General features: G+C 45.6%; 1 protein-coding gene, 1 long non-coding RNA gene and 1 pseudogene across 2 annotated transcripts; 2 read left to right on the top strand and 1 right to left on the bottom strand.

The window, feature by feature from the left end:
• Positions 1-625: 625 nt before the first annotated feature.
• Positions 626-23795, bottom strand: LOC134756615 (uncharacterized). The gene is made up of 4 exons (XR_010129499.1): positions 23686-23795; positions 16119-16236; positions 13461-13583; positions 626-2291 (listed from the first exon to the last, which is right to left on the bottom strand). It is a non-coding gene; the product is annotated as an uncharacterized lncRNA (long non-coding RNA).
• On the top strand, positions 6729-7902 carry LOC109025845 (large ribosomal subunit protein eL22-like; annotated as a pseudogene).
• Positions 12666-24101, top strand: LOC134756614 (putative uncharacterized protein ENSP00000380674). The gene is made up of 3 exons (XM_063694681.1): positions 12666-12786; positions 23286-23409; positions 23965-24101. Exons 1-3 carry the CDS (start codon positions 12723-12725, stop codon positions 24032-24034), a joined length of 258 nt encoding a protein of 85 aa, XP_063550751.1. The 5' UTR covers positions 12666-12722; the 3' UTR covers positions 24035-24101.
• Positions 24102-27793: the final 3692 nt, after the last annotated feature.

Raw genomic sequence — 27793 nt, 5'->3', positions numbered from 1 at the left:
GGGCAACAGAGTGAGACTCCGTCAAAAAATAAAATAAAATAAAATAAAATAAAAGAAAGAAAAGAAGGGGGAATAAAAGAAAATTTAACAGGAGTCTCAGTCCTGGAGGGAAAATATCAATCCTAGTCTGGCAGGGAAGAGAAGCAGAGCAGGTTTAGAAGTTAGTCCTACTCTATTCATTGTATGGGGTCCCTGCAGTAGCTGAGTTGAAATGAAGATAAAATGAAGCTTAGAGACAGGAGATGAATATTTTAAAAAACTTTTTACTGATGAATAATGTATATACATTTTAAGAATTAAACATACCCACGAAACCAGCACCCAGACCAAATGACAGAACATTACCAGCAGCTCAGAAACCCCCTCGTTTCTCTTGCAGAAAATTGCTACTGAGTTCTTGTGACATGGATTAATTTGCCTGGTTTGTGCTTTATATAAATGGTATTACACAGCATTTTTTGAGAAAATGTCTTTCCGCAATTGTATTTTCATCCATAATGTTGCATGTAGTGGTCGGTCATTCATTCTTTAGTCTGATGTCAACGGGAATTTGCGTAGTTTGCAGCTTAGGACTATTATAATAGTGCAGCTATGATCCTATGATCATTCTTTTTTTTTTCTTCCGCTTTCTTTCTTTCTTTCTTTCTTTCTTTCTTTCTTTCTTTCTTCTTTCTTTCTTCCTTTCTTTCTTCTTTCTTTTCTCTTTCTCTCTTTCTTTCTTCAGGGTCTCACTCTGTTCCCCAGGTTGGAGTGCAGTGGTACAATCTTGGCTCCCTTCAGTCTCTGACTCCCAGGCTTAAGCCATCCTCCTACCTCAGCCTCTCAAGTAGCTGGAACTACAGGCATGCACCACCACACCCAGCTAATTTTTGTATTTTTAGTGGAGACAGGGTTTCACCGTGTTGCCCAGGCTGGTCTCAAACTCCTGGACTCAAGCAATCTGCTTGCCTCAGCCTCCCAAAGTGTTGGGATTACAGGCGTGAGCCACCACGCCCAGCTTGATCATTCTTGTCCATGTTTTTTTTATGACCATGGATTTCTGCTAGGTATATGCCTAGGAATGGAATTGCCAGGTCATATTTATTTCTATATCTGTCAATCTGTACATACATTAAAAATCAGGAGCTCATGCTGATGCCTCCGATTCTAATCTAACACGATAGCTTTCACTTTGCCCTTCCCTTTTTATTTGTAGTTCTTTCTTTGACAGTGAGATGCCTACCTCCCACTAAATACAATATATTTACTTATTTGCTCAATCTCAGAATACCCATAAAATAGTTTCAGAGTTGGTAACCCATATTCCCTAGCTCTGTCTGCTGAGAGGTCCTAGACACAGTGACACCTCAGTAACAATGAGGACATCCAGCACCCAGATCTTAGATTCTAAATACATTCCCTCAATAAAGGAAGCAGAGTTCTTTGGAGAAATGATTAAGTACAGGGTGGGGTCAGTGAAATTATAAAATAATCCTGGAACATCTTATGTCAGAAAGGAAGTGCTCAAAATAGAATAAGGGCATTTCAAACAAACACAAGGGGTGACTTGAAGATGCTTACATTGGCCATACCTGGGACAATTGGAACAATGATACAAATGATGTTGGTCATGGATTATCACTGGTAGAATAAACTAAATATCCATGAGTCTATACAGAAATAATTGCATAAGTAATTGGGAGAGAAGGGACAGCTCTTCCTTACCACTGAATTACAATTAATAAATGGAGAAGGAATTATGAAAGTAGAAAAATCATCTGTTGGAAAACACAGTGGTAATGAATATTGCAGACAAGAATCACCAATGAATGCCAAAATTGGTTGCTGAAAGTATGATGATAAACAAGATATTTACATAGTCTCCAAGACAGCTCCTCGTAAGATACTCATTAAGTTCAGAAGGAAAAATAGGACTTCACAATGGAGAAATCTTTGCCACATCATCTCTCAAAGTTAACGTCTCCAGTAATGGGATGCAGCAATATCACATGTGCCTCCTGATATAACGCATGGGGAAGGGTATAACCTGCTTCTGTGGTGTTCTCACCAAAAACACAAAACCTCATTCTCATTGTGAGAAAGCACTAGACAAACTCAAGTTGGAGGACATTCTACAAAATAATTGGCCAGTACTCTTCAAGAGTGTCAAGGTTATGAAAGACAAAAATAGCCTGGATGCTTTAAAACTGTCAAAATTATGAGAGGAGGAGAAAGACGGAGGAGCCGTTCTGGATGGAAGGATCCCACTGAGACACGGCAGCGGAATGCCACGTGCAGTCCTGGATCGCATTCTGGAGGAGAAAAAGCACGTTAGTGGGGCTACTGGCAACACTGAATAAAGTCTGTAGATTCACAGACAGGATTGCATTAATGTTCATTTCCTGGCTTTGATAATTCTGTAGCTATGTGAGATGTTAATATTTGGGGAGGCTGATGAAGGTTGTACAAGAATTTGCTGTACTCTTTTTGTAAACTCAAAATTATTTCCAAGGAAAAATACTTAAAAAGAAAAAGAAAGAGGGAATTGGATGGGTTTGTGTAATTCTTCAGCCAAAAACCCTGCTGGCACCTCTGCCTACAGCATGAAGGGTTACTCTTTTGAGAGTGGCATTCAAGGCCCCCCATAATCTGACCGAAATTTCCCCCAGATTTACTGCCCATTCTCCTGCCGCCCACACACCTCCATTAATCTCCATGGCATGAAGGATGCACTGCTTAGAAAACTCCTACTCATGTTTAAAGACCCTGTCGGGGGGCCTTTACTTTACACCTTCAGGAAGCAGAGTTAGCTGCCAGCTCTTCCTTGGTCACTAGTCATCTCTCCTGGAAACCTTGATCCTCCTCCGGGGCCTCTGCAGGCCTAGCTGGCATTACTCACAACCCTCTCTGCCCTCAGGAGACTTATAACCTGCAAGTACACCCAGCAAAGAAAACATAGTGACAGGCCCAGGAAAGCAGGTTAGAGGCAGGGAGCAAGAGAATTCACATTCTTCTGTGATCATCGGTGTTATTATTACTCCCTCTTTGTTGGTGAGGCTCAGGGAGAGGAGGTGAACTGCCTGAGGCTACACCACTAGCAAGAACAAAGTCACGATTTGAACTCAATTCCTTTGCCTCCCTTACTAAGAGATACTAACTCAGAAATGCTCTGAACAGTCAGCCAAGCAATGTCTTCAGACAGTTTATATTTTACTCTGACTCTCACCTCAAGGAGCCAAAATAAGATCATCTCCCTAGAGAGCATTGCAGAGAAAATTGTCAAAGAGCTCGAGGGAAATGCCAACCCACTTCTACCCGCCAAACCCACAGGGAATTCATAGCTTGATGCTTTTTCGGGAAATAGCCACGGATTTCACAGTGAACTGAATTGACACTTAGCAATGTGAATCTGCTGCTAAAACATCTCAAAACCGACTACGTGGACACCAGGCACTGTGAGTGGCTGAGCTCTTTTGCTGGGCCCTCAATTTAGGCCAGTTTCCTCCCCTTCTAAATGTGGATTTATCAATTCAAAAGACACTGGTTGGAAAACTGCTATTGCTAAGCTCTGGGAGAATCACAGAACCCATTGCATAGGGTAGCAGCCAAGATTAACTGAAAAATAGACTATGTAGCCATTGAATACTACTCAGCCGTAAAAAGGAATAAAATAATGGCATTAGCAGCAGCCTGGATGGAGGTGGAGAACATTATTCTAAGTGAAGTAACCAGGAATGAAAAACCGAAGATCGTATGTTCTCACTTATCATTGGGGGCTAAGCTATGAGGATGTAATGCATAGGAATGATATAATGGACTTGGGGACTGGGGAAAGGGAGTGTGGGAGGGGGCGAGGGATAGAATACAACACATTGAATACAGTGTACACTGCTCAGGTGATGGGTGCACCAAAATCTCAGAAATTGCCACTAAATAGCTCATGCATGTTGGCCGGGTGCGGTGGCTCACACCTGTAATCCCAGGACTTTGGGAGGCCAAGGTGGGTGGATCATTCGAGATCAGGAGTTCAAGACCAGCCTGGTCAACATGGTGAAACTCTGTCTCTACAAAAAATACAAAAGTTAGCTGGGTGGTAGTAGCGCATGCCTGTAATCTCAGCTACTCAGGAGGCTGAAGCAGGAGAATCACTTGAGCCTGGGAGGTGGAGGTTGCGGTGAGCCAAGATTGTGCCACTGCACTCCAGTCTGGGCGGCAGAGTGAGACCCTGTCTCAAAAAAAAAAAAAAAAAAAAAGAAGGAAAGAAAAGAAAACAACTTCATACCCTTTGCAGGGACATGGATGAAGCTGGAAACCATAATTCTCAGCAAACTAACACAAGAACAGAAAACCAAACACTGCATATTCTCACTCATAAATGGGAGTTGAATAATGAGAACACAGGGACACGTGGAGGGGAGCATCACACACTGGGGCCTGTCAGGGGGTGAGGTGCTGGGGGAGGGACAGCATTAGGAGAAATACCTAATGTAGATGACAGGTTGATGGGTACAGCAAACCAACATGGCATGTGTATACCTATGTAACAAACCAGTACATTCTGCACATGTATCCCAGAACTTAAAGTATAATTTAAAAAAAAAGAACTTATCTATGTAACCAAAAACCACCTGTTCCAAAAACTATTGAAATATATATATATAAAAGAACTTATCTATGTAACCAAAAACCACCTGTTCCAAAAACTATTGAAATACATATAGTTAAAATGAATAAGATCTATTATTTGATGGCAAAACAGGGTAATTACAGTCAACAATAATTTATTGCACATTTTATGTTTTTTTCTTTTTCTTTTTACTGTACCTTTTCTATGTACATTTAAAAGTAGCTAAAATAGTACAGCTGGAATATCTGTAGCACAAAGAAATGGTAAATGCTTGAGGTGACAGATACCCCATTTACCCTGATGTAATTATTACACATTGTATGCCGCATCAAAACATCGCTTCTGCCCCATACATAGATATATCTACTATATACCCATAAAAATTAAAAATTAAACACATTTTAATCAGAAAAAATAAATCTATAATATAATTTTTACAAATTAAAAAAAAAACAGACTATATAGTACTTCACACCAGGTTGGACATGAAGTCAAAATCATTAATGTTGGCTGTTTTAACTATTAGTATTATAACTGTTAATATTATTATTATTATTATTTTTGAGATGGAGTCTGGCTCTGTCACCCAGACTGGAGTGCAGTGGCACTATCTCGGCTCACTGCAATCTCCGCCTCCCGGGTTCAAGCAATTGTCCTGCCTTGGCCTTCTGAGTAGCTGGGATTACAGGTGCATGCTACCACATCTGGCTAACTTTAAAAAATATTTTTGGTAGAGACAGGGTTTCACCATGTTGGCCAGGCTGGTCTCGAACTCCTGACCTGAAGTGATCCACCCACTTTGGCCTCCCAAAGTGCTGGGATTACAAGATGAGCCACTGCGCCCGGCCAATATTATTATTATTTATTTATTTTGAGACAGTCTTGCTCTGTCACCCAGGCTGGAGTGCAGTGGTGCAATCTCAGCTCACTGCAACCTCCGCTTCCTGGGTTTAAGCAATTCTCGTGCCTCAGCCTCCTGAGTAGCTGGGATTACAGGTGTGTGCCACCACACATGGCTAATTTTTGTATTTTTTTGTATTATTATTATTATTTTTAGTAGAGATGCGGTTTCACCATGTTGGCCAGGCTGGTCTCAAACTCCTGATTTCAGGTGATCTGCCCACCTTGGCCTCCTGAAGTGCTGGGATTACAGGTGTGAGCCACCACGCCCAGCCATAACTCTTAGTATTAAACCTCTACCCTCACACTACACTTGGCTTCTCCCTGTACCAAGCAGACCTCCCCATCTTCCTACAGCTTATCCTACCTGGGAGGATTCAGGGCCACAAGTAAGAAAGGGGGCAGAGCCGGGTGCGGTGTCTTACGCCTGTAATCTAGCACTTTGGGAGGCTGAGGTGGGCGGATCATGAGGTCAGGAGATCGAGACCATCCTGGCTAACACAGTGAAACCCCGTCTGTAATAAAAATACAAAAAATTAGCCGGGTGTGGTGGTGGGCGCCTGTAGTCCCAGCTACTCGGGAGGCTGAGGCAGGAGAATGGCATGAACCCGGGAGGTGGAGCTTGCAGTGAGCTGAGATTGCGCCACTGCACTCCAGCCTGGGTGACAGAGCGAGACTCCATCTAAAAAAAGAAAAAAAAAAAAAAAAAGAAAGGCGGCTTATTGCAGCACAGTTAATAATTCCCGAGGCACAGAACCACCTTAAGTGCCCATTGACCAATAAGTGGATAAAATGTGGTATATGTACACCATGGACTAATACTCAGCCACACAAAGGAACGAAATAATGTCTTTTGAAGCAACCGGGATGGAGTTGGAGACCATTATTCTAAGTGAAGTAACTCAGGAATGGAAAACCAAATACCATATGTTCTTACTTATAAGTGAGAGCTGAGCTATGAGGACACAGAGACATACAGAGTGATATAATAGACCCTGGAAACTCAGAAGGGGGAGGATGGGCGGGGAGTGTGCGATAAAAAGCTACATATTGGGTACAATGAACACTGCTTGGGTGGTGCGTGCACTAAAATCTCAGAATTCACCGTTTTACAATTCATTCATGTAACCAAATATAACTTGTACCCCCAAAGCTACTGAAACTTTACAAAATTAATAACAATTTAAAAAGAAACAGCTCTCTTTCTGCCTCCACTGCCGCCATGGCGCCTGGGAAAAAGCTTGTGGTGAATGGGGGCAAAAAAAAAGAAGCAGGTTCTGAACTTCACTCTTGATTGCACCCACCCCGTGGAAGATGGAATCATGGACGCTGCCAATTTTGAACGGCCTTTCCGAGAGAGGATCAAAGTGAACTGAAAAGCTGGGAAACCTGGTGGAGGGGTGGTGACCACCGAAAGGAGCAAGAGCAAGATCACCATGACATCTGAGGTGCCTTTTTCCAAAAGATATTTGAAATATCACACCAAAAAATTTTGAAGAAGAATCATCTATGTGATTGGTTTGTGTAGCTGCTAACAGCAAACAGAGTTATGTTACTTCCAAATTAACCAGGTTGAGGAAGAGGAGGAAGATGGGGATGAAATTTCATTTATCTGGAATATTCTGTATGAGTTCTTGAATAAAACTTGCAAACCAAACAAACAAACAAAAAACCTTCTTTTTCTTTTTTTGAGACGAGTCTCACTCTGTCACCTAGGCTGGCATGCAGTGCTGTAATCATAGTTTGCTGCAGCCTTGAGCTTGTCATCCTTCCACCTCAGCCTCTTGAGTAGCTGGGACTACAGGTGTGTGCCACTACACCCGGCTAATTTTTAAATTTTTTTGTAGAGACAGGGTATTACTATGTTGTCCAGGCTGGTCTTGAACTCCTGAACTCAAGCCACCTTCCCACCTCAGCTTCCTAAAGTGCTAGGATTACAGGAGTGAGCCACTGCATCCAACCTCAAAAAAACTTAAATCTCAACCTGTCGAGTCGCCCCCTCCTTTTCCTTCCCTCAACAGAGACATCCACATTCACACTTCACTGGCTCACTTTCTCCGGCTTTAACTTCTGTGCCTTGGGTTAGTAGCCCCTGACCATCTGTGCAGAGAGTGGGCTAGCCTTGCCCAGTGCTCACTGAGAACTCTCCCATTGTGGGTCTTCCTGGTATCTCTGGAAATCCTCTCTTGTGCCAGGGGGAGAAGACAAGGAGGCTTTGTACAGCTCAGACCCTCCCAACCACTGAGGCTCTTTTAATTGGGCTGTCCTCTCACCGTACTTCTCTCCCCAGAGAGATGACCAGCCCCTATTTCCTGTTTCCTTTGCCCTTTGCCTTTGGGTATGAGTTGGGAGAGCAAGCCCCTGCCAGATTCCCCACCACTTGTGCCCTGGCCTAGCCAGGCTGGGAGGACCTGTGCACATCCTGTAGCATTGCCTGTGGAGGCAACACAGGCGCCTGGGAGGCAAATCCCCAAATTCCTAAATAGTACCTGTGTGCCCTGGGCCACCTCCTAACTTCTCCAAGCCTCACATTCTACATGCTCCCATGACCCTGGCAGGTACCGTCACAATCTGCGTGGATTATGAGGCTACCTGCCAGGGTCATGGGAGCATTAAGTGAAAGAGAAACGTCTGCACATTAGGACACTTCATTCATGCAGGTGGTTATGAGCGTTTTCCCCTAACTGCACAGGTCTTGCCCCTCTGTGCCCCTATATCCCATTTGTCCCTTTCTCACCTCCACTCTTCTCCAGATTCTCTATTTAGTGCCCTTCCTGGGACTTGAGAGTCAAGGGGCCTGATCATGCTGAGGACCATGAATTTTGGAACCAGATCTACCTAGCTTCCAAACTGGGATCTGCCACCCTCCACCCTTGAATCAAATATATTTAATAGATCTTATTTTTTAAAATGGGGATAAGGATATCTACTTGATAGGTTTACTGATGCAAGGATTAAATAGGATAATGCATATACAGCCTCAGCACAATACCGGGTTCAGAGCAGTTTAGCAAATAAGAGAATAATAAATAATAAGAGGTATTATTAGATCCAGCTGGCTACCCCCTTGCTTTGAGGCTTGGCATATGGTTGGCATATTTCTCTAGTTCCTGCCACTGATGCCAGTCTCCCCTATCTTTAATTTCACTGGTCACTTTAGAGAATATTGGAAGGAGGAGGTTTGTTAACTGGGTCCACTGGCTCCATACTATCATTTTGCCCAGGAGTTTCCCGATCTTGGCTCACTGAAACCTCCGCCCTCTGGGTTCAAGTGATTCTCCTGCCTCAGCCTCCCTAGTAGCTGGGATTACAGGCGTGTGCTACCACGCCCAGCTAATTTCTGTATTTTTAGTGGAGACAGGGTTTCCCCATGTTGGCCAGGCTGGTCTTGAACTCCTGACCTCAACTGATCCACCTGCCTCTGCCTCCCAAAGTGCTGGGATTACAGGCATGAACCACTGCACCCAGCCAAACACTTGTTGATAGTCGCATCTTTTTAAATTTTTTTAATTTTTAATTTTTTAATTATTTATTTATTTTTTAGAACAGTGTCTCACTCTGTCACCCAGGCTGGGGTGCAGTGGTATGATCATAGCTCACTGCAGCCTCAAACTCCTAGGCTTAAGCGATCTTCTTGCTTCAGCCTCCCCAGTAATAGGCACATGCCACAAAGCCCGGCTAATGTTTATTATTTTTTTTTAATTTTTAGTAGAGATGGGGTCATGCTGTGTTGCCAAGACTGGTTTCGAACTCCTGGGCTCAAGTGATCCTCCCACCTTGGCCTCCCAAAGTGCTGGGATTACAGGCATGAGCCACCATGCCTGGTCAATATGGCATCTTTACCTCATTCCTGATTTAATAAAGAATACATTTCTCCTTTTTCTTGTATGTACATGTGAACTATTTAAGATAAAAGTAGTTGGCAGGGCACGGTGGCTCATTCCTGTAATCCCAGCACTTTGGGAAGCCGAGGCAGGAGGATCACTTGAGCCCAGGTGCTCAAGACCAGCCTGGGCAACACAGCAAGAGCCCTCATCTCTATTTTTTTTAATTTGAAAAATTATAAGTGTAAAAATTAAAAAGTAGTTATCTTGTTAAGGAAACGTCCCATTATTTCTTTTATTTTTATTGTAAGTTTGTTGCTATTACTGTTTTTAAGTTAGGGAGGGTTGTTTAATTTCATCAAATATGGTTTCAGTATTTATTGAAATTATGTCTATTTTGCATTTTTGTTTCCTTGACCTTGTGACAGCCGTGATGTACAGAGATTTTCCCAGAACTCCCCTTGGAAATGAGTAGCTAGCAAACTACTTTATGTTCAAAGTAGTGGCAAAGTTTGGACCACGCAATACAGAGAATTAGGACATTTAGATATCCATTTAGGGAAAATTTTAAGTTTGATTCCTTCCTTGCAACCACATAAAAATTCTAGATGGATTAGACTTTAGACCTTGAGAAAACCTGAAAACAATTTGAAGAAAACATAGAAAAATATCTTTACAGCCTTGATTCAAGGAATCATAAGCAAGTTGTAAACACTATAAGCCAGAAAAGAAAATATTAGATTTGGCTACCTAATATTTAAAACTCCTGAATAATGAAAGACACCACCAAGAAACGTAAAGATAATGGAAGGCTGGAAGAAGACATTGCCAACATATATAACAGGCATTGCATTAATAATCAGAGTATATAAAGGAAAAGGAGGAAAATAGAAAAAAGTAATCAAGCAAATAAAGCTTAACCTCACTCATAATAAATAGCATGTAAATAAAAATAACAACAAGGTAAATTTTCCATCATCGAGCTGTCAAAATTTTAAATGATAAATATCCAGTGTTGGAGAATGTAGGTGACCGCTAGGTTTACACTTCAGGTAGCGCCAATCCAGAAGTATTTTATGTAAATGGCGCCCCCTGCAGCCCAATTCTTACGTAGACCAAACATGTACTCCAGTGCACCTTGGAACCGCGCGGGAAGACCCCTGTCCCTCCTGTCCCTTCTGTGGGTTTAGTGACAATTTGGGGAACAGTTTTTGGCCTATCTGGCAAAATGTAAAAGGCCCTTTGACCCAATAATTCCTCTCCCAGCGTTTCAGAAATACATGAATATGTACTATGTACATAAAAATATATGCAAAGCTATATTTATTAAAGTTTATTTTATATTGGAGAGAAAAAAGAAGCAATCTAGATGTCTGTCAATAGGGGACTGTTTGGATAAATAATGCTGCTTGCATCTATTCATGAGATATTTTAGATTTATCTGTACTCACATAGATTGATCTCCAAGTTTTTTTTTGTTTGTTTTTTTTTTATATATATATGAAGTCTTGCTCTGTTGCCCAGGCTGGAGTGCAGTGGTGCAATCTTGGCTCACTGCAACCTTAGCCTCCCGGTTTCAAGCTATTCTCCTGCCTCAGCCTCCCAAGAACCTGGGACTACAGGCACCCACAACCACACCCGGTTAATTTTTGTATTTTTAGTAGAGACAGGGTTTCACCATGTTGGCCAGGCTGGTCTCGAACTCCTGACCTCAGGTGATCCACCCACCTTGGCCTACCAAAGTGCTGGGATTACAGGTGTGAGCCACTGCACCCAGGCAAGATTTAATGTTATGACTGAGGTAAACATGAATGAAAGCAAATCTCCAAAATATCTATGATTTGATCTCATGTAGATACATTTGTCTCTGAATATACATTAGATAGACGGGGAATGCATAGATGTGGAACAGGCAGAGCCTACCAAGCCGAGGGAACTGGTCCTGAATCGTTGGACACAGGGAATTTGTAACAGAAAAGACTTTCATGTTTTTCTCTGTATACTTAATTACTTTGTGCTCTACCACAACAAGAATGTACTGTATATGTTTTTTTGTGTTTTTTTTTCCCTTAATCTTAAATTCAAAATATAAGGTCGTCCCCTGGCTGTAAGCTACAAGAATCCTTATGGGTTTGGCAGTTCTTTGACAACTTCCCACCTGGCTAAATTATCAAGGAATGTCTTACCACCAAGCATGAGAAATTCTTGGCATTCCTGAAATAAATTCTTCTTCTGAGCCAGCTCACTGGGCATCATAAACTCCTTGAAGACTTTAAAAAGATTTAGATCTGAGTCTGTCTCAGATTCTTGGGCTCAGAATCAGAATTTCTTCATGTAAGGCTATTATCTTGCTCTGGAGGAGGGAGTGAGAACTGGATCACTGGTTAGGGTGGTGACTGTTATGGACAACTGCACAGCCACAGCCAGGAACACAGAAGGCAGAGGCAGCCTTGATCTGCAAGGACTCCTGTTAACCCCAATGGGGACCCTCGATGGACAAAGGCATTCTCCTAGGCTTGGTGATGAAAGTATTCCTCTTACAGCCAGGCAAGGCACTCAGGGCTCTGCAGCAGAGAAGTTAGAGCTGTAGCTTTTTTCGTTGGTGTTTTCACTAAAACTTAATTTCTTGTTGCACTTGTTGGATGGGCATGTCCCATAGGGGAAGTTTCCACTACTGTGTTCTAAACTTTGGACTGCTTGTACCATCTTACTTGTCCCTTCATTAATAATGAATTAAATAAAATCTTTAGTATATGCTAATTTCATATCTTTACAAGAGTCATGATTTTACCTTTTTTTTTTTGAAAAGTACCTTTTCACATTGCTATCACTCCCTTACCAGAGCAGTGAGTGTCTGGGTCTCCCTCTTAGGGGCAGACACTGTTCCATGTGATTAGAATTAATTTCTCGTTCTCGGTAGACAGAGAAAACCTTCCACACTCCCAGGAGACAAGGGTTCAGATCTTGTGCCATGGCTGAGAGTGATGCTGAGGAAGACACTTCTCTCTAGTCTCAGTCTGCCTGCCTGTGAAATGGGCTTATAACAAACTCCTGATCCCAGGCTCAGTCGCCTTGAGCCCATGACCTCACCCAACCCCTCCCCTTCCTCCCGTGCCCCCAGGAGGCGCGGGGACTCGGGGGGGGGGGGGAGCGGCCCCCTTTCCTCCGGAGGCTCCCGGGTGGCACGTCAGTGCCTCAGGTCCCGGGGGTTTCTGGGTTCTGCGCTGCCCATGGGGTGCGCAGGAGCCTCTGGAGGGGGCGGGTTCTCTCCAGCCAGAAAGCCCGGAGTCGCCCAGGAATTTTGGCTCGGACTGAGAGCATTTCCTTCTGGGCGCGATCCGGGAAGGGCGGCTGCGGTCACACGCCGCGCTGCTTTCAGCCAGGCTGGCACCATGCGGCCCCTGCTCTGCGCGCTGGCCGGGCTGGCCCTGCTCTGTGCCGCGGGCGCTTTGGCCGGTGAGTGGGGCGCGGGGCGCGGGGCACGGCAGGGGACACGGAGCCGGGGAGATCCGCAGATGGTGAGGAAGGAATGAGCAAGAGATAGAGCTGGACACAGCAGCGAGATGGAGAGAGAGGCAGATACAGGGAGGGAGGGATGGAGAGAGAGATGGTGAGAGGAAACAGACTCAGAAAAAGGCAGAGAAGTAGAGCAACGGAGAGATAAAGGAGAGAGGGAAGAATAAACAGTGAACAGGAAAAAAGGAGAGGCCGAGACAGAAAGAGGCTTTCCCTGAACAGATATGAACCAAGATAGAAATAAAAAAGAGTTTGAGAGACAAAAGAGAAGAAGGAAAGAGAAAGAGTGACTAAAATGGCAAGGGGTGGAGGGAGAGAGGATAAGAAAAGAGAAAGGTTTGAGAGATACCAAAAAGGAGAGAGAGAGGGAAGCTCGATGCCCGGAGTAGAGCTGGCAAGAGAGAAGGAGCCAGGATCTGGGGTGGGAGGTCACAGCTGCTGGGTGGGGCAGCCCTGGAGGCCAGCTCCATCTCAGAGGGCCTGCGGAGGCTCAGGCCTGGCTTTATAGGACATTGCTTAAGAAGCCAGACTCCAAAGGGTGAGTGACCCAGGCCAGCCCAGCACAGCCTTAAGGAGCCAGGCAGGCGAGCCCAGGAGAAAGGCCACCGATTCACCTGCCAGGTGGCCTCAGGTGGTTCTGCAGTTGGTGAAGAAGTCAGCCTCCCGGTTTCCAGGGAGCTTCTCTGGGGAACTGAGCTGTTTTGGGTGGAGATGGGGGACTGGATGGAGATGCAGAGCTGTGCGGGAGGGAGAGGCTGTCCCGGTACTCCATTAGCTGGGTTCCTTGCCTTTCGCTGTCCCCTTTCTCCCCCCACCTCCCCCCTCAGCTTAATGTTGCCTCTTCGCAGGTGAGGCTCAGACAGGGTGACTCATGTCAAGTGACTTACTAGACTGCAGTCTGGGGCGGTACACAGATGCTCATTCCACCACCCTGCACATTGCACAGGACTTTACAGTTTACAAGCCACAGTCCCACTTAGCCAGGGATGGCTATTGCTCATTCCAGTTGCCCAGGTGAGGGGAAAGCTCAGATCTCATGATGGTGCCAATGCAGAGCCCTCACAAAGCATCCAGGCCTCCTGCCCCCCCAGGTCGTTGCCCCGACCTTGGCAGAAGTGTCCTGTACTAAGATAGAAGCCCCTAGTGCCTTTCAGGGCCCGGTGAACTGTGGGATTAAGCACTTGGGGAAAGGATCCAGAGCAGCCCTCGGGATCCCCTGCCTTGGGTGAGTCCCTTCCCCTCTCTGGTGCTGTTTCTTCCTCTATAAATTGGGGAGAATGATACCCACCCCACAGGGCTGGCCTCAGAGATTAGATGAGAGAGGAAGTGCCCAGCAGGGAACATGCATCAACATACATTCTCTCAGATGACTCCACTGATCTCTCTGAGCCTCAGTTTACCCACCTGTTAAAGATGACCACCAATGGCTTCCTCACAAGCTGCACAAGGAGTGGCTGGGACTCTGCTCAGCATAGAATACAGGCCCCAGTACACACCCTGCCACCCCCCTCTCCTTTACTCCCTCCCAGCTCAGCCCCAGGCTCCAGGAGCTAAGGGCACAAAGCAGTACCTGTGTTTCTCCCGGAGGGAGGAGGGAGCAGCCTGCCCACAAGTGGCTACTTTTGGTGCCCCTTTTAGCCACAACTTGTACAGAGACTTTAAACCCACTTTTAAACGTTATTTTTCTTTCTGATTATGCATGCTCATTGCTACAGATAAAGAAGAAAAGGAGTTTGGGAGGCCGAGGCGGGCAGATCACAAGGTCAGGAGATGGAGATCAGCCTGGCTAACACAGTGAAACCCTGTCTCTACTAAAAATACAAAAAATTAGCCAGACCTGGTGGCACAAGCCTGTAGTCCCAGCTACTTGGGAGGCTGAGGCAGGAGAATCACTTGAACCTGGGAGGCGGAGCTTGCAGTGAGCCGAGATCAAGCCACCACACTCCAGCCTGGGTGACAAAGCAAGACTCCGTCTAAAAAAAAAATGAAGAAGAAAAGGAGGAAAGTATTCATGTGTTAGTGTAATTTCACATTGACTTCCTACATTTTTGTGCATATTCTTTCAGATTTTAGATGATATATCTTAACTTTTGATTATGAAAACTTTTGGATACAAAAAATACAAAATAATAGTATATGAAATAATGATATAATGTACTATTAACCCTGCTTCAACAAGTATCAGTTCATGGGCAGTTTTATCTTATCTATAGTCTCCACCCTTTCTCCCCTCCCTGGATTATTTTAAAGGAAATCCAGGCATTGTATATTTTCTTTTTTTTTTTTTGAGACAGGGTCTCATTCTGTCACCCATGCTAGAATGCAGTGGCGCAATCTCAGCTCACTGCAGACTCCGCCTCCCGAGTTCAAGTGATTTTTCTGCCTCAGCCTCCCGAGCAGCTAGGACTACAGACACATGCCACCACACCTGACTAATTTTGGTATGTTTAGTAGAGACAGGGTTTCACCATGTTGGCCGGGCTGGTCTCGAACTCCTGGGTTCAAGTGATCCACCTGCCTCGGCCTCCCAGTGTGCTGGGATTACAGATGTGCACCACCATGCCTGGCTAATTTTTGCATTTTTTAGTAGACACGGGGGCAGGGGGTTTCGCCATGTTGGCCAGGCTCGTCTTGAACTCCTGACATCAAGTGATCAGCCTGCCTTGGCCTCCCAAAGTGCTGGGATTACAGGCATGAGCCACCACACTGGGCCCCAGTCTTGGTTTCTTTTAGCAGCACTCAGAGAAACCTTTATCCCTGATGGCTTTTTAGACCATGAGCCACCACGCCCGGCCCGCATTTTGGAGTTTTTTATAGAAACACTTGAAGAATAGTGTTCTGCTGCTTTCAAAAATAATCAAAACCCATGGATCATTTTGAATGAATCATACATTTTAATACAAATATTGGATATGGTAAATTTATTATTGCATTGTGTTGAATGTGGTCAAATATAATTAACCCCCAGGTGGTCAGGGTTGCTTTTCAAAGCAGAGTGTGATTTTGACAATTCGGAAGATACAGCAGCACCTTTCACAGATGCCACTGAGAAAACATTTCTCATCACCGAGCATGCAGAAATCATCTGTGTTGTGGCACTTTCTTACTGTTTGGGTCCAGATACAAAAGGTCTCCCCATAAGGCCTGGAAGTAGATGGAGCGGTACTTCTGCCTCAAAGGATGGGACCCAGGGGCCACGTCTCTTTAACGGGCAGCCAGCCCAGCCCAGCCATCCCCTGGGGCTTCTGGGCTCCATAGCAGCCTGTACTCACCAGCACAGGGTGCCCCACCTGTAGCCACCATCCAGGGTGTACATCAGGCCCCGAGCAGGAGCTGGGCCAGAGAAAACAATGCAGCATCCAAGGAGGTCCATTTCCCAACTGGCGGTGCCTGGGAGAGCGGGAAGAAAGGAAGGAAGAGAGCCCTGTGGAGCCACAGCCTTGGCTGCTCAGGGTTAATCATCATAATCCTTCAGCCTTTCCACTCCCCTTGTCTGAGCCACGGACAGCCCCGTGGGTGCATGTGCGTGTCTACTAATTTTTTTTTTTTTTTTTTAATACAAGACAGGGTTTTTCTCTGTTGCCCAGGCTGGAGTGCAGTGGTGCAATCGTAGCTGACTGTAGTCTCAAACTCCTGAGCTCAAGCGATTCTCCCACCTCAGCTTTCCAAATACCTGAGACTACAAGCATATGCCACCAATCCTGGCTAATTTTTTAATTTTTTTTTTTTTTTGTAGAAACAGAGTCTCACTATGTTGCCCAGGGTGGCCTCAAACTTCTTTTCAAGCGATCCTCCTGCCTCAGCCTCCTAAAGCTCTGGGATTACAGGTGTGAACCACTGAGCCCAGCCCCTGTAGCTAATTTTTGAGGCCTCTCTGCAGCCTCTGAAAGACAGAGAAGAATTAAGGATGAGCTACATGGGGGAGTCAGGGCCTCAAGCCTACCCTACCCCCATTTTATGGAGGAGGCAGCAGAGGCTCAGGGAGGAGAAGGAACTGTCTCACAATCCCACAATCATTAGTGGCTGAACCAGGCTGAGAACAGGGGTCTCCAGCATGTTTTCTGCCATGATGCGTTCAAATCAGCGCCATGGTGAGGACTCTGGTGCAGAGGGAGCAGGCAGTACAATGTTAGGCCCTGCTCCAAGCTTGCTCTCTCAGATGCACTCCGTGGAGGCCTTGATGACCTCATGGACAGTTGCTCCAGGGTGCACAGAGCACAGTTGTGTCCAGATGTGAAGGATTAGTGCTGAGCCATGTGGGGAGTGAGCTCAGCCCAGTCTTTTCCCTGGAGGGGTTTTGGAGCCAAGTTAGACCTTGTCACAGACACGTAGAGAACAGGGTATTTTAGGCCAGTGGAGAGGAGCAGGCTCTGGTTGCTCCTGACTTCCAAAGCAGCCAGACTCCCACTTGGCTGGCAGGGTCACATTGCGTCCTCCTGCTCTGAGCTTGGGGGAGGTGTGTGAGGGGAGAGTGGCTAGGGTCTGGGAGAGGGCAGGTGAGCCTCCGGGGAAAGGCTTGGCCAAAGGCCTCTGGACAGAGCCAGCAGGGGGTGTGTGTATCCACAGACTCATGATGACAGGCCCTCTCCCAGGTCGGCCACTCTGTGGGTGAGAACAGCTCTTCGGGCCTCCTCAGAGCTTTTCCTCTCCAAGCCGAGCAGCCCAGTTTCAGCTGAGACAATTGAGTTAAAATTTGGAGTCCCAGACTGGGTGCGGTGGCTCACGCCTATAATCCCAGCAGTTTGGGAGGCTGAGGCGGGCGGATCACTTGAGCCCAGGAATTCGAGCTTAGCCTGGGCAACATAGTGAAACCCCATCTCTACAAAAAATACAAAACTTAGCCAGGCTCAGTAATGTGTGCCTATAGTTCCAGCTATTCTGGAGGCTGAGGTGGGAGAATTACTTGAACCTGGGAAGCAGAGGTTGCAGTAAGCCATGATCGTGCCACTGCACTTCAGCCTGGGTGACAGAGTGAGACCCTGTAAAAAAAAAAAAAAAAAGGAGTCCCTTCCCATAGCCTTCCCTAGACCTGCTCCTGCCTCTCAAGGGCCTTCTTAGAATGTGGGGCCAGGATGGAGCATAGTCCCCAGCGGCCTCTCTGAATATTTTACATGGATGCCTGCAGCCCACCATGGCTGCTGCTTTCTGCTGACAACCCTGCCAGACAGCCAGCTTTTGTTATGGAACATTTCAAACCATGCACACAAAAGTAGAGAGAATTGCTGAATGCGCCCCCGTGTGCTCATCACCCAGCTTCAGCAATTAGCAACTGTCAGCCCATCCTCTTTGCTCTAAATATCCATGCATGCCTCTCCCCCATCCTCACCCAGGCCTGGATTATTTGGAAGTAAATCCCAGACAGTATAGCATTTCATCTGTAAATATTTCAGTATAGGTCTTTAAAGGACTCACCTTAAAAAAATAACCAAAGCGCCATTATAATGTCCTCCTCCCTCCCCATATTCAGCAATAACACCATTATCTTTTGAAGAGTCTTTTCTAAGTTCAGTGGAGGGAAATAATGAAAAGGAGAATTTGAAAAACAGATTGTTCTCCACAAAAGATGCTCAGAGTGGAAGGACGTTTTGTTCCTGGTCTTGTTCTCATCCCTGAGTGGAAGAGCTGAGAGCTAGATAGAGTTGAAATCAGAAAATCACAGGGCAGGGGGCCCCATCTTGCTGAGATGAGGCCTGGAGGTGAGGGTGCCTGAGTTCCAGGCATTTGCAGATGGTGTGACCTTAGACAAATCACTCGGCCTCTCAGAGTTACACATCCATCACCAGCTCCATCCTATCTCAAGACCTGCCCCACTTCTAGACAACTGCAGATGACCCCTTGGCCAACCCATCCAACACCAAGGCCTTACAGCTACAAACACTGCACGTACAGAGATCCGTTCCATAACTCTCTCCCCCAGATGAGCTTTGGATGCCCACATCCATGGCCACAGCCTTAATATTGTCACTATCTGAAGCTGCCCTAACTCTAAAAGCTAAAATTGCAATATTCTTTACCTCTTTTTCCTCCTGTGATTCCTAAGACCTCCAGTCTCTTCAGCCCCCATTTCTCCCAATTTATTGGCCCTCTTATTGGCCTCATTTCTTTCCTTATCCCAGCTGGATTCCAGGGCTCCTCTCCTAAACCCCTGGCTGGCCAAATCTCAGTTCCTTGGCCCCTTGCTTCCACCACATCCATCCTGCAGACTCCTAGGTTTCAGCTCCATCCAGCCATCTGTCTTTGCACCCAGACTGTGGAGCACTGCTGGGGGAGGACTTGTGCTTCCAGGATTCCTTGTTGATGCCAGCTCATTCTTCATGGTCCTCCTCCACTGCATCCCTTATTCTGCACATCCCCTTTTGAAGCCCTCTTTGTATTCAAGTCCCTTACCTAGTGGTACACTGATGGACTGGCTCTCAAAAAAAAAAAAAAAAAGGAGGGGGGGGGTGTTGATTTCTGTGATGTAAATGTTCTCATCATGGCCACAATTTTTTTTTCTTTTTTTACTTAAAAACTTTTTCTTTTTAGAGATAGGGGTCTAACTATGTTGATCAGCCTGGTCTCTAACTCCTGGCCTCAAGTGATCCTCCCACTCGGCCTCCCAAAGTCCTAAGATTGCAGGCATGAGCTACCATTTCCAGACACCATGGTCACTATTTTAATGTCTGTTTTTAGCAACCTACTCATAGAATTCTTGAAATTTTAACATCTAGCTCTCCTCCCTGCGTGATCTCCATCTTACTGCACCGAGTAAATAGAGGCTATCAGGTGGGAGCTCACTCCACTTTTTGGCCCTCTAGTTAGATGGTTTACCTTTGCCCATTTTTGCTTCATTCCCTCCGTCTTCCTTCCAGATGTGTTCCCACCCGCTCTGGATCCAGGGCCTCCCATCAATTCAGGAAGTGCATTCCTTGGGTTCTCTTGTCTTCCTCCTGTCCTTCAGGCTGTAAGCATGGTTGTGTTTTCCAGTGTTTAAAACAAAAACAAAAACAAATGACAACCATAAATACTTCTCTAGACCTTGCGATCCAATCTCCCTTCCTTCACAGCCAAGCTTCATGAAATTTTCCAGAATCCAAGTTTCCACTCCCAACCTCACCTTCCCTTCTCATGTCATGGTAATCCAAACTCTGCTTTTCCTCCACTCCTAAAAGTGCTGGGGTGAAATTTAGCAGGGCCTTTCCCATGCTGTGTTTCCAGTCCTTATTTTTCTAGACCTCCCCGCTGCTTTCGGCTATGCCAACGTTGACTTTTCGTCCCCTGTAGAATCCGTAAAGCTCTTGGCTTCTCTTGACTGCTGGGGCAGCACTCTCCTTCCTGAGTGTCAGTGTTCTCCAAGGTTCCAGCCAACCCTGATGCCCCACAGGCATCTCAGGGTTACCAACTCTGAAATCCGAGCTTGGAATCAGGGATCTCAGACTTCTGCTGTGAAGGTTGATGGTGCCTGGAAGAGCTAACTCAAGGAGAACAATGCTCAATCAAGAGTTGAGCGGGTTGAATGGCAGATCCTCTGCTTATGAGTAGTGACTCTGGACACATATTTTCACCCTTCTGTGCATCAGTTTTCCTACATGTAGATTGGGCATAAGAACAGGTTGTTGGAGAGGTTAAGTGAGCACACTACATGGTGCATGGTAAGCACTCATCACATGACAGCTGTTACTAATGGGTTCCCAGTGTCAATGCTGCTACTGAAATACCTCCTCTCATTTTCTTCCTCACTATTCCTACAGCTACTCGGGAGGCTGAGGCAGGAGAATCGCTTGAACCGGGGAGGCAGAGGTTGGAGTGAGCTGAGATTGCGCCATTGCACTCCAGCCTGGGCAACAGAGCTAGACTCCATCAAAAACAAAACAAAACAACAACAACAACAAAAACAAGCATCAGAACTGGTTTATGAAAGCCTGTTGGTTAAAGCTCTGTCCCCTTGGCTTCATTTCCAGGACTTCCCTCTCCAGTCTCTCTCCCACCCACCCTGTATCTCCAGCCACTGCGGTCTCCCTGCAGGGTTTGCACAGTGAGCCATGCTCTTTCAGGCCTCTCCATCATTGCAGGTGCCATTCTTCCTGGCTGAAGCCCGCCTTCCCTTCCTCCCTGGGCTTCACCTCCTTGAGGAAGTCCATCTGGGTCTGTAGGTGACTGTGGCTGTAGAGACTGGTGGGATTGAGATAACTGACAGTCACACACTGACACCCACCTGGGCCATCCTCTGCTTGCTCTTGAGTTTGCTTTGAGGACTGACCTCACTTGAGCCCAGTGTTTACAGAAGTCTCTGGCATTATGGAAAACTAAGGGTCCCACAGTGACAAGACTTGTTTTCCCACAGCTGCAGAACCCTTCACCGCTCCCTGAGGAGACTCAGCTCAGAGCACAGCATGCGACAGACACATGGCTATGCAATGCCATCTAGATGTCATAGAGGAGGTAACAGGGTGCTTTGGAAGGACATGTGGTTTCAGGACCACCTTCTAGGATGATGTTTTTATGGGCAGATGCAAGCTTGCTTTGGAATGTCAGGACATCAGGCCAATCCTGCCCTGGGGCCACCTTGTCCAACATCACCCTCCCATCTAGGCTGCCAGGCTGGCGAGCCCCCAATGGACCCTGCCTCCCCTAAGGCCTTACTTACCCCCACCAGGACATTTCAGCATCATTACTGGATGGGAAGGTGGAAATCCAGTCACTGTTTTGTTATATAGCCACGATTCCTAACTTGTATGGGGAAAAGTTTACATCTTTATTGTCACAAGCCTTTAACTGAAATTGAGCATTCCCATTCATCATAAATACAGACAGCAAGCTGTGGTGTTAATAGTACTATAACTTTGTCATCAATAGAAATCCAGATAATTTCATCTTCTTCTAGTTATGAATATCTCAACATAACATTTATATCATTCATTATGTCAAAATTTCAGTTGTTGTTATGCCTGATGTTAGATCATGTGAGTTAGTGAGTTAATAAATACATTTTTTTTTTTTTGAGGCAGGGTCTCTGTCTGCCGACAAGGCTGGAGTGCAGTGGTGCAGTCTCGGTTCACTGCAACTTCCACCTCCCAGGCTCAAGCAATCCTTCCACCTCAGCCTCCCAAGTAGCTGGGACTACAGGCGTATGTGCCACCATGCCTGGCTAATTTTTGTGTTTTTTTGTAGAGGCAAGGTTTTGCTATGTTGCCCAGGCTGGTCTCGAACTCCTAAGCTCAAGCCATCCACCCACCTCAGCCTCCCAAAGTGCTGGGATTACAGGTATGAGCCACTGTGCCCGGCCAATACATATATCCAAATTTTTAAATTTTGTTTTTGACGGAGTCTTGCTCTGTCACCCAGGCTAAAGTGCATGGTACAATCTCGGCTCACTGCCATCTCCGCCTCCCAGGTTCCAGTGATTCTCATGCCTCAACCTCCTGAGTAGCTGGGACTACAGGCATGCACCACCATGCCCGGCTAATTTTTTGTATTTTTGGTAGAGATGGGGTTTCACCATATGGCCAGGCTTGTCTCAAACTCCTGATCTCAAGTGATTTGCCCGCTTCAGCCTCCCAAAGTGCTGGGATTACAGGCGTGAGCCATCGTGCTGGGCCAAAAAGTTTAATTTTAAATATTTGATTTTTTTTTTTTTTTTTTTTTTTTTTTTTTTTGGCAGAGTCTCTCTCTGTCGCCCAGGCTGGAGTGCAATGGCATGATCTCGGCTCACTGCAACCTCCACCTCCCGGTTCAAGCGATTCTCTTGCTTTGGCCTCCCGAGTAGCTGGGACTACAGATGTGCATCACCGTGCCCGTGTTCTTTTTGTATTTTTAGTAGAGACGGTTTTGCCACATTGGCCAGGCTGATCTCGAACTCCTGACCTCTGGTGATCCGTCCACCTCGGCCTCCCAAAGTGTTGGGATTATAGGTGTGAGCCATCACGCCCGGCCTAATACTTGAATAATATTTTAAAGCAATTGGTGCTCTTGGTAATTCTATATGTTTTATTTTTTGCATTTAAGGCTTTATTCTGAGAAGAGGTCTGTAGGCTTCACCACACTGCCAATGGGGTCCATGGCATACACAGGGAAAAACCATTAAGAACCCTGAGTAAATTTCAAAATCCCAGACCTGTCATTTGGCAGAGACACCACCAGGGAGCAGAATAACAAAAGGAATGTGAGCTCCAGGCTGCAAAGTCCAAAAGGGAGAAGGTAATCCACACGCGCTTTATCCAAACCTGTGACTGAGTGCCAAAAAGGAAGGAGCCTTAGAGAGCGAGCCCCATAGGATATTGTCATCTGGGGAGATTGAGGCAGGTAGGGGCAGAGCCTGAGTGAGGAAAACCCAGGTCCCGCAGCTCCCAGTCCTTTCCCACTGCACCCCACTGGACCGCCAGCTGCTCCTTAGGACCTGGCTAATGAAGCAGAACGTGGCACCACTCCTGTCCTGGACGTTACCCACCTTCTCACTCTAGATGGTAGAGAAGACCGTGGATCACCTGGGGACACAGGTGAAAGGCCTGCTGGGCCTCCTAGAGGAGCTGGCCTGGAACCTGCCCGGGGGACCCTTCAGCCCCGTCCCCGACCTCCTCGGAAAAGGTGAGCAGTGCAGGTGGCAGAGGACAGCCTCTGGGCTGCTGTCATCTGGCGCTGTGCAGGCGAGACGGGGATGGCTGCTACACCGCACAGGTGTAGCCTGGATAGCAGGGAGGGTCCCAGCGCCCCCTGGGGACGGAATCGGGACCGCATCATCCCTGCTCTCCTCCCCTACCACCCCGCCCCCACACCCTGTCGCTGCCTCCCAGTGTCAAATGAGGTTCTGGAAGAGCCGGCCCTAGATGACATCTCAGCACAACCCCGGCGCAGAGAAGCTACCTGCTTCATTGGCCTTCTCACGACTGGAGCTCTTCAGTTCCTTTCACTTCCCCCTGAGGAGCCACTCCTGTTCCACCCCAAAACTGTCGCAGGGAAGACGGGCACCCCCACTGATCAGGCAGGGATGGGGTTGCACTCTGTTCTCTCCTTGATCCCTGTGTCCCTGGCGCAGGAGTTCCCGGGGGCTGGGAAGGGGAGGGAAGGCACTGCTGAGCACCACGGGGGCGGGTACCCTGCAGCACCCCAGCTTGCTCAGTGGAGGCCGCTGCTTTCTTTCAGATGGCTTCTGAGCCCCGGAGCTGGAGCCCAGCAGCTGGAGGTGGTGCACCTGCCAGGCAGCACCCTCTGAGAGCCAGCGCTGTCCTCTCGCCTTCTTCCTCAGCTTCGTGTGAAATAAAAGCTACTGTTTTTGGTCTCCTCTGTGTCTGCTGACAGAGTAACCCGTTTACAGCCCCCTCTCCCTCCACTTCCATGCCTGGGGGAGGCCGGCCACCCCCTCGAGGCTCAGACCTGGGGACACGCCCACTCCCGCCATCTGTGCTTTAGCAGTCCCTTATTTATAGGGGCAGATGGAGCAGGGGTTGATTCACAGAGGTGGGGGCCCTTCGAGTGGCCTTGCGTCTCAAAATGTGGCCATAGGTGAGAAGCAAGGGGATCAGGGTCTCAGGACCCACCTGGACTCCTTAATCCAAATCTGCATTGCAATCAGACCCCCAGGGAATTTATGTGTCCATTAAAGAGGTTTGTTGTTGTTTTTAAAAAAATTTCCTATGAAGTGAAATTCAATGTAAAATTCATCATTCTAACCATTTTAAATTGTGTAAGGCTGGGGGTAGTGGCTTACGCCTATAATCCTAGCATTTTGGGAGGCCAAGGTAGGAGGATCACTTGAGCCCAGGAGTTTGAGACCAGCCTGGACATCATGGTGAAACCCCATCCCTACAAAAAATACAAAAATTAGCCTGGCATGGTGGCATGGTGGTGCATGCCTGTAGTCCCAGCTACTCAGGAGGCTGGGGTGAGAGGATCACCTGAGTCCCGGAGACCAAGGCTGCGGTGAGCCATGATTGTGCCACTGCACTCCAGCCTGGGTGACAGAGTGAGACCTTGTCTTAAAAAAATAATGATAATAAAATAAATAAATTGTACAAATGCAGTGGCATCCAGTACATTCAGAAGTTGTGCAGTCATCACCACCAGTTCCAGAAAGAAACTCTGTACCTATCAAGCAGTCACATCCCATTCCTGCTGCCCCCACCCCCCCTGGAAACCACTGATCTCTGTCTCCATGAACTTGCCTCCTCTGGACATTTTAAATACAGTAGTCCTGCTTCATCTGTGGTTTCACCTTCCATGGTTTCAGTTACCTGAAGTCAACCACAGTCCTAAAAGACTAAACTCCAGAAATAAACAATATATGAGTTTTCAATTGCACATCATTCTAAGTGGCGTGATGAAATCTCTCGCCATCCCACCGGACATGTTCACCCCGGACATGAACGCTCCCTTTGTCCAGCATGGTCCACGCTGTCTACACTTCCTGCCTGTTAGTCATTTAGCAGCCTTCTCCGTTACCAGGTTAACGGCCACAGTATCACAGTGCTTGTGTTCCAGCAACACTTCATTCACTTAATCAAGACCCAAAGTGCAAGAGCAGTGTTTCTGGCATATGGTGGTTGTTTTTCACGTAACTCTCCCTTCACAGAAGCTGGCATATTGTTCTAATTTTTCTATTTTATCCTTAGCTATTGTTACTAATCTCTTATGGTGCCTAATTTATAAATTAAATTTCATAGGTATGCACGCATAGGAAAAAACATAGTATCATAGAAGTAGATACTATTGTAGTTTCAGGCATCCACTAGTGGTGTTGAAATCTATCTCCTGAAGGTAAGGGGGTACCACAGTAAATAGAATCAAACAATACGTAGCCTAGCTGTATCTGGCTTTTTCCTCTGAGCATAATGTTTTCAAGGGCCATCTGTATTCTAGCATGTATCAGTACTTCATTCCTTCTTATGGATGAATAATGTTTCATTGTATGAATATACAACATTCTATTTTTTTTTTTAGACAGAATCTCACTCTGTCACCCATGCTGGAGTGCAGTGTCATGATCTCGGCTCATTGCAACCTCTGCCTCCTGGGTTCAGGTGATTATCCTGCCTCAGCCTCCCGAGTAGCTAGAATTATAGGTGTGCACCACCACGCCTGGCTACATTTTGTATTTTTGGTAGAGACAGGGTTTCACCATGTTGGTCAGGCTGATCTCGAACTCCTGGCTTCTTGATCCACCCGCCTCGTCCTCCCAAAGTGCTGGAATTACAGGCGTGAGCCACCGCACCTGGCCCACATTTTATTCATTTATTCGTCAATTGATGGACACTTCGGTCGTTTGGACTTTTTGGCTATTATGAATATTGGAGAATGTTCCATGTGTGCTTGAGAAGAACATGTACTCTGCTGCTGTTGAGTGGAATATTCTGTAAATGTTTGTTAGGTTCTCTAAGTCTATAGCTTTGTTCAGGTGCACTGTTTACTTATTGATTTTCTGTCTGGATGTCTTCTATCCATTATTGACAGGGGAATATTAAAGTTTTTCTACCATCATTGTATTTATGTTTATTTTTCTTTTCATTTCTGTCAATGTTTGCTTTACATATTTAAATGTGCTGATGTCAGGTGCATATATTTATGATTGTTATATCTTCCTGATGAATTTATCCTTCTATCATTTTAAAATGTCTTTCTTTGTCTCTTGTGATAGTTTTAGGCTTAGAGTGTATTTTGTCTGCTATAAGTATGTCCATCCCCACTCTGTTTTATTTAGCATTTGTATGCACTTATATTTAGTGCACTTATATTTAAAATAATTATTCCTAGGGAAGGACTTACTATTGACATTTTGTTAAACATTTTTTAGTCTGTGTGGTTCTTCTGTTTCTTTTTTTCTCTGTTGTTGCCTTTGTGTTTCATTGGTTTTTTGTAGTGATATGTTTTGATTCCTTTCTCTTTTCTTTTTTTTTTTTTTGAAAAGAAAGCTAGACTTTACTGATCATTAGAAAAATGTAAATCAAAACCACAATGAGATGCCATCTCATGACAGTCATTATGATGATTATTAAAAAGCCTAATTTAACTCTTTGAAAGTCCTGTTGAAGTAGGTATCATGATGTCCCAGCTATAAAGACTTAGAAACCCTTTCTCTTTTCTATTGTGTATCTTCGATAGGTATTTCTTTTATGATTATCATGAGGCTTGTATAAAACATAGTTATAACAGTCTATTTTAAGCTGATAACAACTCAATTTTGCTTGCATTAAAAACCCTGTATGTTTACTTCTCCCCACCCCATACTTTGTTTTTGATGTCGTAATTTATACATTTATATTGTCTCTACTCACACTTTTTGTAGTTATAGTTACTCCTAATAGTTTTGTCTAATTTTTGTACTGGAATTAAATGTGATTTTTATACCACCTTTATAGTATTACAACATTCTGTATTTGTCTATGTATTTGCTTTTTCCAGGGAGTTTTATGCTTTTATTTGCTTTATGTTGCTGTTTAGCATTCTTTTTTTTTTCAACTTGAAGAGTTTCTTTAAGCATTTCTTGTAAGGCAGATCTAGTGGTGATGGATTCCTTCAGCTTTTGTTTGCCAGTGAGTATCTCCTGTTCATTTTTGAAAGATAAGTTTTCTGGATATAATATTTTCAGTGGGCACCATTTTTCTTTCAATGTTTTAAATATATTACCTTACTTCTTTCTGACCTGCTAGGTTTGTGCTGAGAGACCCACTGATAGGCTCCTAAAGGTTCCCTTGTATATGATGAGTTGCTTTTTCCTTACTGCTTTCAAAATTCTCTTTGTCTTTGAATTTTGAAAATTTGATTATAAATTTATCTCAGATTTCTTTGGGTTCTTCCTATTTTGGATCCTTTGGGATTCATGAATCTGGAGGTCCATTTCTCTTTTGAGGAGTTTTCAACCTTTCTCTTTCTTTCCTTTCTTTCTCTCTCTTTCCTTCCTTCCTTCCTTCCTTCCTTCCTTCCTTCCTTCCTTCCTTCTTTCCTTCCTTCCTTCCTTCCTTCCTTCCTTCCTTCCTTC

This window comes from Gorilla gorilla, chromosome 11 (genome assembly GCF_029281585.2).
Source record: "Gorilla gorilla gorilla isolate KB3781 chromosome 11, NHGRI_mGorGor1-v2.1_pri, whole genome shotgun sequence".
NCBI classification, from domain to species: domain Eukaryota; kingdom Metazoa; phylum Chordata; class Mammalia; order Primates; family Hominidae; genus Gorilla; species Gorilla gorilla.
The sequence above is the reverse complement of the archived record's forward strand: the minus strand, read 5'-3'. Positions and strand labels throughout refer to the sequence as shown.

Bases quoted from the DNA above. Each gene is read 5' to 3' on its own strand.
- LOC134756614 (XM_063694681.1), top strand. From the start codon at position 12,723: ATGCGGCCCCTGCTCTGCGCGCTGGCCGGGCTGGCCCTGCTCTGTGCC. The intron at 12,787-23,285 runs GTGAGTGGGGCG...TTCTCACTCTAG, and splicing joins TGCCGCGGGCGCTTTGGCCG to ATGGTAGAGAAGACCGTGGA. The intron at 23,410-23,964 runs GTGAGCAGTGCA...GCTTTCTTTCAG, and splicing joins CCCCGACCTCCTCGGAAAAG to ATGGCTTCTGAGCCCCGGAG.